Here is a 14,105-nt window from a genome sequence, read left to right on the forward strand (position 1 = left end):
AAGAGAATTAAGTTGTATGTGTAGAGAAAGTCTCTGAAATGCTGTTAACCGTAACCACATGAGGGGCAAGGTACTTCCCCTTTCCATGCTTTAAATCACAAAATAAAATTATCAGCAACCTCAGGGAATCTGGTCCGCCCACTTATAACTGTCATCACCTCCTGTAAGGGTGTTCCATAACATTTAGCATCACTTGTAAAAATAGGTTAATCATGTCTAAGTTTTGTTTAATGCACGTAACCCTCTGGACTCTGTAGCCAAATTCAGCAGGTCCTTCTCTGAGCATCTTCCAGTTCCTAGAAGGCACCAAGCTCACTCACCACAGGGCCTTTGCACAGGCTGTGTGCCCTCTGCCTGGACAGTAACCCCCTCTCACCCTCAGCCTCTCCTCCAGTCCTTCTTGCAAGACATCGCCCACATTTCTGTTTTCTGTTATTTCACGTGTACTTGTGCCTTCCCTCATGAGGACAGGGATAGGGTCTGCCTTGTTCGTCACCTTAACACGCTTCACCCCCCACCCCAGCACACAGCCTGTCACTCAACGCTGATTTAGAGGATGAAGAAACGATTCTTTCCGTTGAAAATTTTAAGCTCCCACAACTAACTGTAAGGTTTCACTGGCAGGAGGGTGGGGGATCCCCCCCATCCACCCCCAGCACAAGCTGGCAGGTCAGGCTTCCAGGAGTCATTGCCCAGTGCCTGGCATCTATTTATTGGAACCAGAAAAGAGGAGAAGCAGATAGAGGCCAGAGAGAGAGGATGGTGTCTCCTTTCCGTGGAAGAAGGTAATTCAGGCATAAAGCAGTAACACAAGCTTCCAGAACACCCTTGAACACCCTTGCGGACCGCCTCAACCCACTCCCTCCTTCACCCGAGTGGGCGCGGCGCCTTTAAGGCTCCCGGAAACGGCCAGCAGGACCGGAAATGACCCGCTTTAGTGCGCCTCTTCACGTGGTGCGGGAGGGAAGTGACGCGCGCGGCCCGGGAGCTGCGGACGCGGAGGCCGACGGAGTCGGAGTCGCGGACGCCGCGGGGTCTCCGGGACAGGTGACCGGGGGAGGGGGCCGGGAGCGCGCCCGGAGAGGGCGGGGTCTGACGCCCCACGTACAGGGGCGGGTGCGGGCACGGGCGGGGTAGCGAGCGGCCCGCGGGGGCGGGGTCAGAGTACTCTGCGGGGGGCGGAGACTGGACGCCCACATGGGAAGTTGGAGGGGTACTGGAGGGGCGGGACGTCGGTGGGTGGGCAGGGCCGGGGTAGGCCGGGCTGAGGGTGAGTCTGGAGCGTGGGTGGGCAGCTGGGGGCGGGGCCGAAAAGTAGTGCTCGGGCTAGGAGCGGGGCCGTTACCCGGAGAGCTAGGGGCGGGGCCGGGACTCTGGTCGAAAACTCTGGGGGTGGGGCCAGAAAGTTTTGCCTGCCCTGGAAGTGGGTCCTTGAAGTCAGGGGCTGACCCGAGGGTGGGGGCGGGGCCAAAAAAGATGCCGGGGAGCTGGGGTCTGGGCCAGAGTGCTGGCAGAGAATGCTGGGGGTGGAGCCAGAAAGTTTTGTGGGAGCCCGGGGCGCGGCCAGAGTGTGGTGGAGAAGCTAGCCGCTGAGCCAGAACCTAGGGGCGCCGGGGGGCGGGGCCAGATTTTGACTCGACTAGGCGGGGGCGGAGCCAGGGGGCGTGACCAGAAAGTTGGAAGGACAAATCGGAGGCGGGGCCAGGGTGTTGGCTGGTGAGCCGGGGGCGGGGCCGGTGTAATAACGTGAGAAGGAGGGGGCGGGTTTAGGCTGTTGCCTGGGGATCTAGAGGGCGGGGCCAGAGGGTTGGCTGGGAAAGTTGGAAGCCGGGGGTGGGGGGATTAATGACGCGAGCATGTGGGCGGGGCCATAGGTTTGGCGGGAAAGGCGGGGCCAGAAAGTTTGTCCTGGCCCGGGGCGGGCCCGTGGCGTTCTCTACCGGTTGGAGACGAGCTTTTACCTAGAAAGCCGCGGGCGGGCGGGGAAGTTCTGTCCGCGCTCGGGCGGGTACGCTATCCGCTGGGAGGTCAAGCCAGACCCAGGAAGTCTCTCCAGTGGGTATCGGGCCTGTTGGCGGAATCTTTGTGGGAGTGCGGGGAGGCAGCGGCACGTTTCTTAGGATGCTGGGGGTGGGGCTAGAACATTCCTGAGTGTAGGGGCAGCAAATAGGAGTGGGGTTCGAACTGTTTTGACTGTGGGGTTATAAGACGTTTGTGAAACTCCTGGGAAAGAGGCAGGTCTAGACTGTTAACGGGGATGTGGGCCTAGAACTTTCTTGTGCAGGTTGGGGGAGCGGCTCTACCTAAAGCTCTCCTGGGATAGAGGCCCGGGTTTAAACTCCCAGCACAGAGGTGTGGAGACTGACCTAGAATTTTCGTTTTGAAGGGAGCAGTATGGGATGTTTTCCTAAATGGTGGGGCAGGACCAGAACCCACCCAAGGTGGGTGTGATTACATTGTTTTTATGGGAAATGGGTGAGTCCAAAGCGTTCCGGAGAGGACTGAGTCTAAACATTTCCAGGTAAGGGGCGGGCTAGCACTTCAAGAAGAAGGTGTGGGAGTGAGGGCTAACATTACCCTGGAGTGCAGGTGTTTGTGGGTGCGCGTGCAGTGTGTGCGTTAGAGGAGCCCCCGTTATGGGAGAGGAGGAGACAGATTGGGTAGAGTCACTGGCCTTAGTCCTTCTGTTCCCTCTGACCTCAGGAACCCCGAGTGCTGTGTCCAGATTCTGCAGGGAAGGTTTGCTGGGACCCTGGTCCCACCCTGCCAGCGGAATGGTGAGAAGGAAAGTGGGGTCTCTGGGATCTGAGCTTTGGGGCAGGGGCCTTGGGAGGAGGGGACCCAGGTTCCCGACTCTCAGACACCAGATTGAATGGCACTGGGGTGGGTGTAGGTTTTTCTTACTGTCTCTGAACTGTCTACCCCTCTCAGTCGGCCACACTGGATCTGAAATCGAAGGAGGAGAAGGATGCTGAGCTAGATAAGAGGATCGAGGCTCTTCGGCGGAAGAATGAGGCCCTCATCCGGCGCTACCAGGTGCCCTAGCCCCGCCCTGGGAGACCCCATCCCCTCTCCTCCCCGCAGTGAGTTTCCCTCACCTCTCCCTTCCTTAAAACCTTTTCATGACTTTTCATCACTCTCGGGATAAAAGCCAAAGGCCTTAGCCTGAGATTCCTTCTTTCATTCCATCATTCATTCATTCGTTCACAAGTATTCTCCAGTGTCTTCACTGCACCAGGCCCACTGCTGAGTGGTGCTGGGGAAGCAGCAGTGATGGAGATGGCCCTGGGCCCCGGGCCTCACAGGCCAGTAGGGATCCAGCTGTGGCTTCAGTCAGTGATGACCCAGAGTGGGCAAGGCTGGGATGGAGGAGTTCAGGGTTCTGTGGGAGCCCAGAGGGGGCTCTTCACCCAGCCCAGGGGATACTAAGGGGGCTTCCTGGAGGAGGGGATTCTGAGACCTAAAAGGTAAGTAGATCGTTAGCCAGTCAAAAAGGAAAGCATAACACGTTTAACACAGAGGGAACAGTTTGTGCAAAAACTTGGAGCTTAAAGTTGGAGGGTCAGTTGGGGGATATTGACCTGGAGTGATCAGCTGGGGCCAGGCCATGCAGGGCCCAGAATACCACCAGGCTAAGAGTTTGGACTTTTTCCTAAGGACACTGCAGATCCCTGGAGGGCTTTGAGGGGGAGTGGGGCCAGGTCAGAATAGCTTTTTAGGAAGACCCCTCTGGCTGCTGTGTGGTGGTGGGTGGGAGGAGGGGATACTGGAGACAGGGAGGAAGCTGGGGCAGGGACTTCGGTGGGGGATGTGGAGAAGAGGTGCCCGGCCTGGGACAGGGCTCTTGGGAGGGACTCAGTGACTGACGGGCCGTGGTGGGGTTAGAGAGGAGAGAGGGTCCAGGACAAGGCCCAGGTCCCTATCACAGGTGACAGAGTAGGTGGTGGGGCTGTCCCTGAGATGGGATGAAGAGTGGGTTTCATTTATTCATTCTTCATACGTTTGTTCATTTAAAACAAAAACAAAAACATACTGAGCCTCTGTTGTGTGCCAGGCAGTGTTCTAGGCTCGGGGTATACATCAGTGAACAAAACAGACAGATATCCCTGTCCTGGGGCAGATTCTGTCTCGGGGAGGAGGCAGGCGGTTAGCAAAATACACATAATGCGGGGTAGTGACGGGGGGAGGGGGAGGGGTGAGAGAATGGCAGGGGAGCTGGTCAGGGAAGGCCTTCCTGAGAAGGGGACTTTCTTTTTTTTTATTATTTTTATTTTTTTTATTTTTACTAATTTTTGGCCATGGTATTCTGTTTATTTATTTATTTATTTTTGGCGTGTTGGCTCTTCGTTTTTTGTGCGAGGGCTTTCTCTAGTTGTGGCAAGCAGGGGCCACTCTTCATCGCAGTGCGCGGGCCTCTCACTCTGAGAAGGGGACTTTTGAGCAGAGACCTGAAGGAGGTGAGGGACTGGAGGATCTCTGGGGGAAGAGTGTTCCCGTCGGAGGGAACAGCGGGTGAAAAAGGCCCTGAGGCAGGTTTGAGCCTGGTAGGTTCCAGGAACAGTGAGGTCAGAGTGAGTGAGGGGAGAGAGTGGGAGGAGAGTTCATGGTGGTAACGAGACCAGACCCTGTAGGGCCCCGTCGGCTGTGGGGAAGCCTTTGGCTCTGGCTCAGAGACGGGCACACAGGAGGGTTCTGAGCAGGGGAACAGCCTGGCAGAGTTTGAGGGAAGGTGCTGAAGTGACCAGCTTTCTTGTCTAGAGCTCCAGAGAGAGGTCTGGGCTGGGGCAGACGTGGGAGGAGTTCAGGGGGCTGTGGGAATCCAGCTGGTTCAGAGGACCCCTGACACTCCCTGTCTCTGTTGTTTGCTCCTAGGAGATCGAGGAGGACCGTAAAAAAGCTGAACTCGAGGGAGTAGCGGTGACAGCTCCCCGGAAGGGCCGCTCAGTGGAGAAGGAGAATGTGGCACTGGAAATGGTGAGCTCCACGCCGGGATGGGGACTCGTGAGTACAGGGCGGGGGCAAGGGTTGAGAACTAAAGGCCTTCCCAGCTGCCCCAGACCTGTGGGAGCCTTGATCCTGGCAGCTGCCCTCTGGGCCTGGGATGTCCCCATCTCCCTGCCCCAGTGACTGTACTTTCCCCCCCTCCCCCCTTTCCAGGAGAAGAACCTGGGTCCCTCCCGGAGGTCTCCTGGGACCCCTCGGCCCCCAGGGGCCAGCAAGGGAGGCCGGATCCCCCCTCAGCATGGAGGCCGGGCAGGCATGGGCCGGGCAGGCATGGGCCGGGCATCCCGCAGCTGGGAAGACAGTCCCGGGGAGCAGCCTCGAGGAGGAGCTGGGGGCCGCGGCCGGAGGGGTCGGGGCAGGGGGTCCCCTCATCTCTCTGGAAATGGAGATGCCTCAACTGCCGACCGCAAATCCAAGGTAGGAGCCGAGCAGGGGCTGGAGTCCTCTGGCGAGGCTCCACGTGGTCCCGTTTCTCTCTCTGTTCCTGCTCTCAAACGGATTGTCTCCTTCATCCATCTTCCTCTGTTTCTTTTTTGGCCTCTCTCTTCAGCTCTTTTTCATTTCTTCCCTCTCTCTCTCCCTCCCTCCCTCCCTCCTTCCCTCCCTCCTCCAGACCAGTGCTTGTAGGTACTCTCCCCGTCTCTTTCTATCTCTCCTGTTTTGCTCTCTGTCTGCTGTGTGCTTGCCCACCTGCCTTCCCTTGCCCGTCTCTCGTTTTTCTCTTTCTGATGCTGTCTGGCGGGCTCTGTCCAGCAGCGCATGCGCGCACGCTTTCTCTTGTATGTGTGCGTACGCACGTGCTCTCTCTGTGTCACTCCCCGGAGTTGTTGGTGGGAAACAGTGATGTTCTTACTGTAACTGCTCCCAGTGCCCCACCACGCAGGTTAGCAGAGTGGGAGGCTGTCTGGCATGGTGGCTTAGGGGTCAGCCTTCTTCTGTTAGTTCCCTGTCCTTGGGCAGCTCACTTCCCCTCTGGGAACTTCCTGGTTATCACTCTTAAACGGGAATGAAAATCAGGTTTAAAGGTTATTGTAAGCATCATGCGACATCAGACATTGAAACCCTCAGAGTAAGTGCTCAGTGAGTGTTATTTAAGGATGGTTATTATATGTAGGTGCTAAGCTGTTGTAACAGAAAGACCCCAAAATGCCATGGCTTCAATCAAATGGAAGTTCATTTCTTTCTTGTATGCTGAGTCCTGGAAATGCCACGTGCTCATCTAAAATTCTGTTACCTTGGAAGGAGAGGAGAATGGATTGTGGGGGTCACCTGGCCATGTGCCGAGTTATTGCTGTGGCATTGTTACCGTGCCAGCCATAGTGTGCTGGGGTTCCCACCACTCTCCCAGGTTCGGGGTTTTGCTAGAAAGATTCACAGCTAAGATTTACTACAGGGAAAGAATACAAAGCAAAATCAGCAAGGGGAAAGAAGGGCCCATGGGCTGAAGTCTGGAGGATACCAGGTGCCAGCTTCCAAGAGTCCTCGCCCAGTGGAGCCACACGGGCTGCACTTAATTCCTCCGGCATTGACAATACATGTCAAAGGTCATCTACTGGGGACTCATTAGGGACCTAGTGCCCAGGCTTTTTATCCGGGGCTGGTCATGTAGGTGCTCTCTGCCTAGTACACGCCCAAATTCCAGACCCCAGAAGGAAAGCAGGCGGTCAGCACACGTTGTATTTGCACAAACAGTCGAGGTACGTTGAGCCCCCTTATCGGTTGAGCGGGGACACACTGAGAGCCAATGCCCAGCTGCCAGCCAGGGGCTGCCACGCACGCAGGCCTGAGAGCCTCAGAAGGTGACAGACGCTCGGGTTGAGTGGTTCTTTCTGACGCCGTGTCTCTCTCTTTGTCCCCCCCCCCCACCCCCCCCCCCACCCCCAACAAGGAGTGGGAGGAGCGGCGCAAGCAGAACATTGAGAAGATGAACGAAGAGATGGAGAAGATTGCAGAGTATGAGCGCAACCAGCGGGTCAGTGCCTCGGGCGCCCCCTGGCGGTGGGGCGGAGCCGCCTGGCCCCGGGAGCCCGCCAACACCCCCCACCTCCGTGTACCCGCAGGAAGGCGTGCTGGAGCCCAACCCAGTGCGGAACTTCCTGGACGACCCCCGGCGACGCAGCAGGCCCCTGGAGGAGCCTGAGCGGGACCGTCGGGAAGGCAGCCGTCGGCACGGGCGCAACTGGGGGGGCCCCGACTTCGAGCGGGTGCGTTGTGGCCTCGAGCAGGACCGGCAGGTGAGTGCCGGCAGCCGGGGCGCCCGGGGCCACGACATTGACATTCCGTCCGGCAGTCAGTCTCTGGGTTCGGGGGTGGGGTGTGTGTGGAGGGCCGGGTGCGGCCGCACGGGGCACAGAGCGGGAGAGGCGGCAGCCCTGCACTCAGGCTTCGCCCCCCCAAGTGATTGTCGGCTCTTGAGCCAGCACCACACTGCTTTCCTTCCGAAGCTTTCTGGTGTGTTTTGGCGATGTTTTCTCATTACTAACGTTAGTGATATTTACTGGGCCCCTGCCGGGGCCAGGCACTGTTTTGGGTGCTGGGGCTAAATCAGTGACCATGTAATAAGATGTCAGGTAATGGCAAGTGTTGAGAAGAAAACTCCAGCCCAGCCGGGTCAGGGGACAGAGGAGAGAGGGATACTACTAAGAGACAGAGATCTGGGATGGCCTCTCTGAGGAGGTGCCACGTGGGCAGATGTGGCTTTGATCTTCTCCATGTGTGACCTTGAGCCGGTGGCTCTACCCCCTCCCCGCTAGCTTAGAGGGCCTGGGGGAGGGGGTGTGGCGGGGGAGGGTTGTCGCTGGGCCCTGACTGCCTGTCTGCTGGGGGCAGGGCCGCCGGGCCGGCCTGGGTGGCGCTGGGGACATGACGCTCTCCATGACGGGCCGAGAGCGGTCTGAGTACCTGCGCTGGAAGCAGGAGCGGGAGAAGATCGACCAGGAGCGGCTGCAGCGGCACCGCAAGCCCACCGGCCAGTGGCGGAGGGAGTGGGATGCTGAGAAGACTGATGGCATGTGAGTCTCCGCCCTGCCTGCCCCTCTTTGGCTCCTCGACCTTGGCCCTGACTTCTGACTCCTTTGCCTGTCTCTGGTTTCTCACCCTGTGTATCAGTTAGCAGTTGCTAGGTGATGCTGCGTAACCACCACCAAATCTCAGGGACACATGAAAGCATTTCTTTCTCACGTGTTCACAGGTCTCCTGGGTTGGGCTGATCCAGGCTGGATTTGAAGCTGTGGGTCTACCTGGGTGTGCCTTCCCTTCGGGCTCCCTGGGGACGTGCTGGCCGTGGCACTGGCAGATGTGCAGGAGGGAGAGTGGACACACTTCCCTATTCTGTTAGCCAGCAGACCTTGCATTGCTGTGGCAGGAACTTAAACTCTGCCCACTCTAGTGGGTGGTACTGCTGTGGCTACATGGCCAAGGACACAGATGGGACTTCTCACGCAGGGAGGGCATGAAGAATTACTTATAGTGATAACACCTCTGCATCCTCCCTTCATCCCTCTGACTTGTCCCCCACCAACCCAAACCCCTTATCCTGGTGGCATTATTATCCTCAGGTCTGACTCTGTCCCCTTTCGGGTCCCAGGAAACATCCCGTTAGTCAAACTTAAAGCAAAGGCATCATCCACAGGAGCACTGACTTCCATAGCGAAGACAGAGAGGTTCTGGAAGAGCTGCCCAGCGGCAGTTTTAAGGTCGACAGCTGTAGTTTTTTTTTTTTTAATTTTATTTATTTATTTATTTATTTATTTATTTATGGCTGTGTTGGGTCTTCGTTTCTGTGCGAGGGCTTTCTCTAGTTGCGGCAAGTGGGGGCCACTCTTCATCACGGTGTGCGGGCCTCTCACTGTCGCGGCCTCTCTTGTTGCGGAGCACAGGCTCCAGACGCGCAGGCTCAGTAGTTGTGGCTCACGGGCCTAGTCGCTCCGCGGCACGTGGGATCTTCCCAGACCAGGGCTCAAACCCGTGTCCCCTGCATTGGCAGGCAGATTCTCAACCACTGCGCCACCAGGGAAGCCGGACAGCTGTAGTTTTTACATCATCCTCTATCCTCTGCCATGGCGCTGGCTAAAGAAAGAGGATCTTGTCTGTGTGCCTGGCGGTCGGAGCATTTATTTTTGGGTTGTGAGCTAAGCCTGTGCCAGCGTGAGAAATGTTTTGCACAGATATTGTAGCTGATCTTTCTAAGGTGTAGACAGGTGGGGCTTTTGGGGAGATGTTCTCAGGGTTAAGACTGAGGAAGTAATTGTTTTTCTCTTATGTCCTCAAAGCAGCCAGCAGCAAGTCTCACTACTGCACATGTGCAGTGATTTCATGAGCAAACGTTTATTGAGTCCTTCCTATGTGTCATGGAAGGTTCTAGGTGATGGGGATATATTTTTCTGTGAGGAAAATGCTTCTGTCTTCATGGAACTTAGAGTCCAGTGGGAAAGATGGGCAATGAATAGAGCTCATGTCAGACGCTGAAGAATAATGAAGCAGAGTATGGAGAAGGTTGGAGGCTACTGTTTTGGACTTAGATAATATATGTAATAATATGTGATTAGGAAGTTTAGGAAAGCCTCCAAACTGAGGGCTGAAGGAGGTTAGGGAGTGGGTCACTTAGAGATCTGAGGAAGAGCAAAGGCCCTGAGGCAGGAGCTCCATGTGGTAGGAGAACTTGCTTAGCTGGGGAGGTGAGAGTGATAGGAAATGAGGCTGGACAGGGAGCTGGGGATCATGTACTTTCCAAATTTTTGTTCACGGGCGGGCAGGCTGTCAAATACTGAATTTTTTCTTCTGTATTTGTCACTATGATATCAAATTTGCCCCTTGTCCTTCACCTGATCCTGTCCTCCTTTTAGTCAGTGACACTCCTCACCTCTGCCCGCTTCTGGTTGACCACCTTGCCTTCTATGATCTTGATTTCTGACCCTGGCCCCCATCTCTCCCCCCAATCTCTTCCCCCTTCTTGTTCTCCCTGTGCCCCCAGCTGCCTGCTCACCCCCTTTCTCTTTCCCCAGGTTCAAGGATGGCCCAGCTGTGGCCCTGGAACCATCCCACTGCTACGGTGAGTGGGAGTCCTTGGGTGGGGTGAGGCAGCTGGCTGGGCCGGGGCCGGGGGAGGGGTGGGGGTGGTTTGTGCCGTGCCCTCCACCCCCAACTCCCCCTGGGTTTTGTTGCAGATGACCAGGCCTGGGCCCGGCCTCCCAAGCCCCCCACTTTCAGGGAGTTCCTGTCCCAGCACAAAACTGAGGTCAGCCGCAGAAAGAGGAAGAGTGGCCGACCCCAGGCCAAGGCAGCTCCCCGTGCCTACAGGTGGGGGCACCCCTTCCCCTGGCACGTGCACAACCCCAGCGGGGCTGTGTGGCTCTACCCCTGGCCGTTCTCTGGCTTGTGTGTGGGAGGGTACATCTATCTGTCCTGTCTTGGCCCTGCCTGCCTCGGGCACTCGTCTCCCTGTGGGTCAGGAACTTGGTTTTGGGGGTGTTGGGGCCTGGCTCTCCACTTTGCCCTCATCTGTCCCCTCCTCCCCTCCCATCTGGGTCCTCTTCTGCCACTTGGCCCTCCTCCATCTGTCCGTCCCTGACGGACGTGCCCACCATTTCCTCCTCCTGGGTGCTCCAGCGTGCCAGCTCCCGGTCTGGAAATCCCGCAGCCTGCTCCCCCCACCCAGCTGAATGTTGCAGCTCTGTCTCTGGGGGGGGAGCTGGGGGTGGGAAGCCCTTCCTCTTTCCACCTGGGCTTCACCCCGTTCCTCTGTTCCCTCCAGTGACCACGATGACCGCTGGGAGACGCAGGAGGCAGTGTCCGCAGCCCCTGAGCCCACACAGCCCGCTACCCCTGAGGAGGCGCCCACGCAGGTAGGGCGGCGTGTCATCTCTGGGCAGGTGATGTGAGGGTGCCCAGGGCCCACACCCTTTCCCCGACCTGCCTTGTGTTCTTCACAGCTTCCCGAGAGCCCGGCCCCTGCCCATCGGCCTCCCGAGGACGAGGGTGAGGAGGGCGAGGGCGGGGAGGGCGAGGGTGAGGATGGGGAGGGCGAGGAGTGGGAAGACATGAGTGAGGATGCGGAGGAGGAGGAGATCGAGGAAGAAGAAGAGGCTGACGAGGAGGGAGAAGAACCTGCCCGAGACCACCGACCCCACGAGGCTGAGCCCAGCGGGAGCCCCACCGGGAGCCCCACCGGGAGCCCCACCGGGGAACGTGGCGACGAAGAGCCCGCTAGGCCGGAGGAGCCTCTGCCGCTCCCCCAGGCCCCTGCCACGCCTTCCAGCCCCTTCTCGCCCACCGGGGGCCACCAGCCTGTGTCCGACTGGGGAGAAGAGATGGAGCTGAATTCTCCCCGGACCGCCCATCCGGCTGACGCCCTCTCTCCGGGTGAGGCCTGGCCTTTCGGAAATGCATGAAGCTGGCTGCTTGTGTGTGTGCTTGAGGGGTGCATGGGGGACCCTCAGCCTGAGCCCCAGGACCCCGTGTGTCCCACCACCCTGGTGGCTAGGGAGGATGGGCCGTGCCTGTCTCCGGAATGCCCACCCCCAGATCCTGCTCTGCTGTGAACCATTCAGAGTGTCCTCCCCAATAAAGAGTTCACTTTCTCCAGTGACCCTCCCCACGTGTGTCCTTGAACCCCCCTCTCCCCCAGGGCCTTCTGTCTTGGGTGGGGGGATACTTGGAGGGGAAGGGGCTTGACTGGGCCTCCTCCTCCTCCAGGAGGTGACCAGCCAGCCCCTGCCTCCTTGAAGAGTGGGCCCAGCCTCCCAAGAATCCAGAAAGCTGAAGAGGAGGGGTCTGAGGCAGCTCCAGGTGGGGGAGCGGCTGCGCGGTGGCCTTCTTCCTTCTGCTTCCTCTTGGGTTGAGGGGAAGAGGGTTTCGGGGGAGCAGAACGGGGTGGAGTGGGTCTCCACCATTGGTGTGGGCGAACAGCTGGACGGGGGGTGGGGTTACGCTGCTGGGAAAGGGTGGGCGTGAAGGGGGTGGGGCTAAAGGAAGGACTTCCCCCCGGGGCCGAGCCGCTAGGAATAGAGTGTATGGGGTTTGGGGGTGAGGAAGTGGAACCAGGATGGGATTAGGATTTAGAGACCTATCCCAGGGGTTCTGGAAAGTAATCTAAAAATAAGGGGGTGGGCTAGGTTCAGGGGGAGGAGCTAAGGGCAGGATTAGAAATTTAGGTCAAAAATAAGAATGGGGAGGGGCAGAGTAATGGATTTAGCTGTGGGCGGGATTAGAGTTTCGAGGTGTAAATTAGTAAATTGGGGTAAATTAGAAATACGTAAAATAGTGGGGTAAAAAAATTGGGGTAAAATAGAATGTTGGGGCCAGCGGACCTGGAGCAAGAGGCCAACCCTGTCTCCACCTCCAGCAGGTGGAAGCCGGGTTGTGAACCACGGACCTCCCCCAGGAGTGGGATTAGGATTTCGGGGCAGAGCCAAGGAAGGTCTGGTTAGGACTCAGAAGGTGGGCAAGGGAAGTGAAGGGTAGGTCCTGTAGGGCAGGCGCGATAGAGGTTGGCTTAGGCCCGTGGGATGGGGTGGGCTGGGGCCGCGATCGGAGAGGACGGAGTTTATGGTGGTGGCTGAGGCCGGGGTGCCCAAGCGCTTTGTCTTTGGGTCACGTGACTGCGATCTCGTTATATCAGATTATGTATTCGATTGTAAACAGGGTACTGCTGGGATGGGTGTTGCTGCGTGGGTCCGCTCCGAGGATTAAAGGAGTCCGAGACTCGTAAACCGCTTAACGCGGGGTGGGCGGCAGCCAGGCTCAGTGGGGCAGAGGGGCGGGGCTAGAGCGTCCCGGTCCGGCGGTAGGGGGGCAGGGGTTACTGTTGCCCTCCAGTGACCACCCCTTCTCTTTCCAGAGGCGGACCCTGAGGGCCAGGAGACGGCGGAGATCACCGACTTCCAGAGGGTGCGTTTCTGCAAAGTGGTGGCGGCCGCTTCGCCACCGGGGGCCGCCCGCTGACCGCGCCCGCCGACAGTGGCCTCCGCGCTCTGCACTAACCTCCTGCCGCCTCGCTCCTCTGTCCTCTGCTTCCGCCACACTCCAGGCAGGAGAGGGTTAAATGTAAGGGGGGGAGGAGCCAGGGATAGTGAACCGGGTTGGGCCAGGGCAGTAGTCCAGTTTCACAAATGGGGGGCGCTGTGGCACCGGGGTGGCTGAGACGCCCCCGAGTTAACGCCTTATGGAGGCCATGGGGGTCTAGGTGCCAGTTCCCGGGCCGTTTTCCGCCTCCAGGAGCTTACATCTGGGGCATGGCGAATAGCCGGTGACTCCTGAAGGACTTGATTTCCTCGGCCGCCAGCCCGGTCTCTATTAAACGCAGTGCTTCCGCTAACTTTTGAACTGTGTTGCTGGCGGGCGCAGGCTGGGTTGCTGTGCTTGGCGGGCTTTTCCGTGGCGGAAGAGGGGGGAGGAAGGGGGTCTTTCTTCTTCCACACCCCCTGATACGTCTTCCCTCCCACCCTCCCACAGGCCTCCCCGAATTCCTGAAGACGCTGCTGGGAGGGGACTGAAGCTTCCCCGCCTTGATGGGGAGGGGGAGGCAGGAGGGGCTTAGTCTGGATCTCCGGGCTGTGCTCTCTCCTCCCCGGAGCCCACTCCATGGTTTTAGAGAGGGAGATATTGAGGGTGGTCGGGAGGAGATGGGGAGGGGGCATGACTGGTGTGTGGGGCGGATCTGGAGCTTCGGGGTGTGAGCTTAGACCTCAGGACGCAAAGTATGGAGAAGGAGGCACGTCCCCTGAGGGCGTGGTTAGGGTGTCTGGGTGGGGCCAGAATTCTGGTGTACGGAGTTAAACCATGGGACGGAGGATGTTAGCATGTGGGATGGAACCACAAGAGCAGGTTTAGATGGGAATCCCTTATGCCGGTGTGGGGCGCAGCCAGCGGCGGAGGGCGTGGTTTAGAATGGGGTGCTCGAACTAGTGGAGAAAAGAGGTGGAGCCTGGACCGAAGATGGGTGAGGGTAGAGGGAGAAAAGGGTGGGATCGAATGTCGGAGTAAAGTTTAGCTTGGAGAAACGCAAATTACAACTGGGGCGGGACTGCGGCTAAGGAAGGGCGGGACTTAAAAGGCCTGAGCTTGGCAAGGGAGTGGCGGAGCTAGATGCCTGGAAGGAGTCT

The 14,105-nt window shown here is 58.3% G+C and overlaps 1 protein-coding gene across 8 annotated transcripts; it reads left to right on the plus strand.

Annotated features, from left to right (window-relative positions):
• Positions 1-922: 922 nt before the first annotated feature.
• Positions 923-13,593, plus strand: CCDC9 (coiled-coil domain containing 9). Of its 8 annotated transcripts, none has more exons than XM_082367077.1 (16): positions 923-1,047; positions 2,704-2,777; positions 2,932-3,036; positions 4,873-4,974; positions 5,158-5,421; positions 6,893-6,976; positions 7,065-7,238; positions 7,834-8,015; positions 10,008-10,054; positions 10,170-10,302; positions 10,757-10,847; positions 10,935-11,364; positions 11,698-11,790; positions 12,350-12,461; positions 12,842-12,891; positions 13,456-13,593. In XM_082367077.1, exons 2-15 carry the CDS (start codon positions 2,775-2,777, stop codon positions 12,852-12,854), a joined length of 1,833 nt encoding a protein of 610 aa, XP_082223203.1. In that variant the 5' UTR covers positions 923-1,047; positions 2,704-2,774; the 3' UTR covers positions 12,855-12,891; positions 13,456-13,593. The 8 variants fall into 8 exon arrangements, with proteins under 8 accessions (XP_082223203.1, XP_082223200.1, XP_082223205.1 ...); XM_082367074.1 differs by having other exon boundaries at positions 12,350-12,441; XM_082367075.1 differs by lacking the exon at positions 923-1,047 and adding an exon at positions 1,908-2,055 and having other exon boundaries at positions 12,350-12,441.
• Positions 13,594-14,105: the final 512 nt, after the last annotated feature.

The sequence above is a fragment of the Balaenoptera borealis genome (genome assembly GCF_965194805.1).
Source record: "Balaenoptera borealis genome assembly, chromosome: 19".
In the NCBI taxonomy this organism is placed as follows: domain Eukaryota; kingdom Metazoa; phylum Chordata; class Mammalia; order Artiodactyla; family Balaenopteridae; genus Balaenoptera; species Balaenoptera borealis.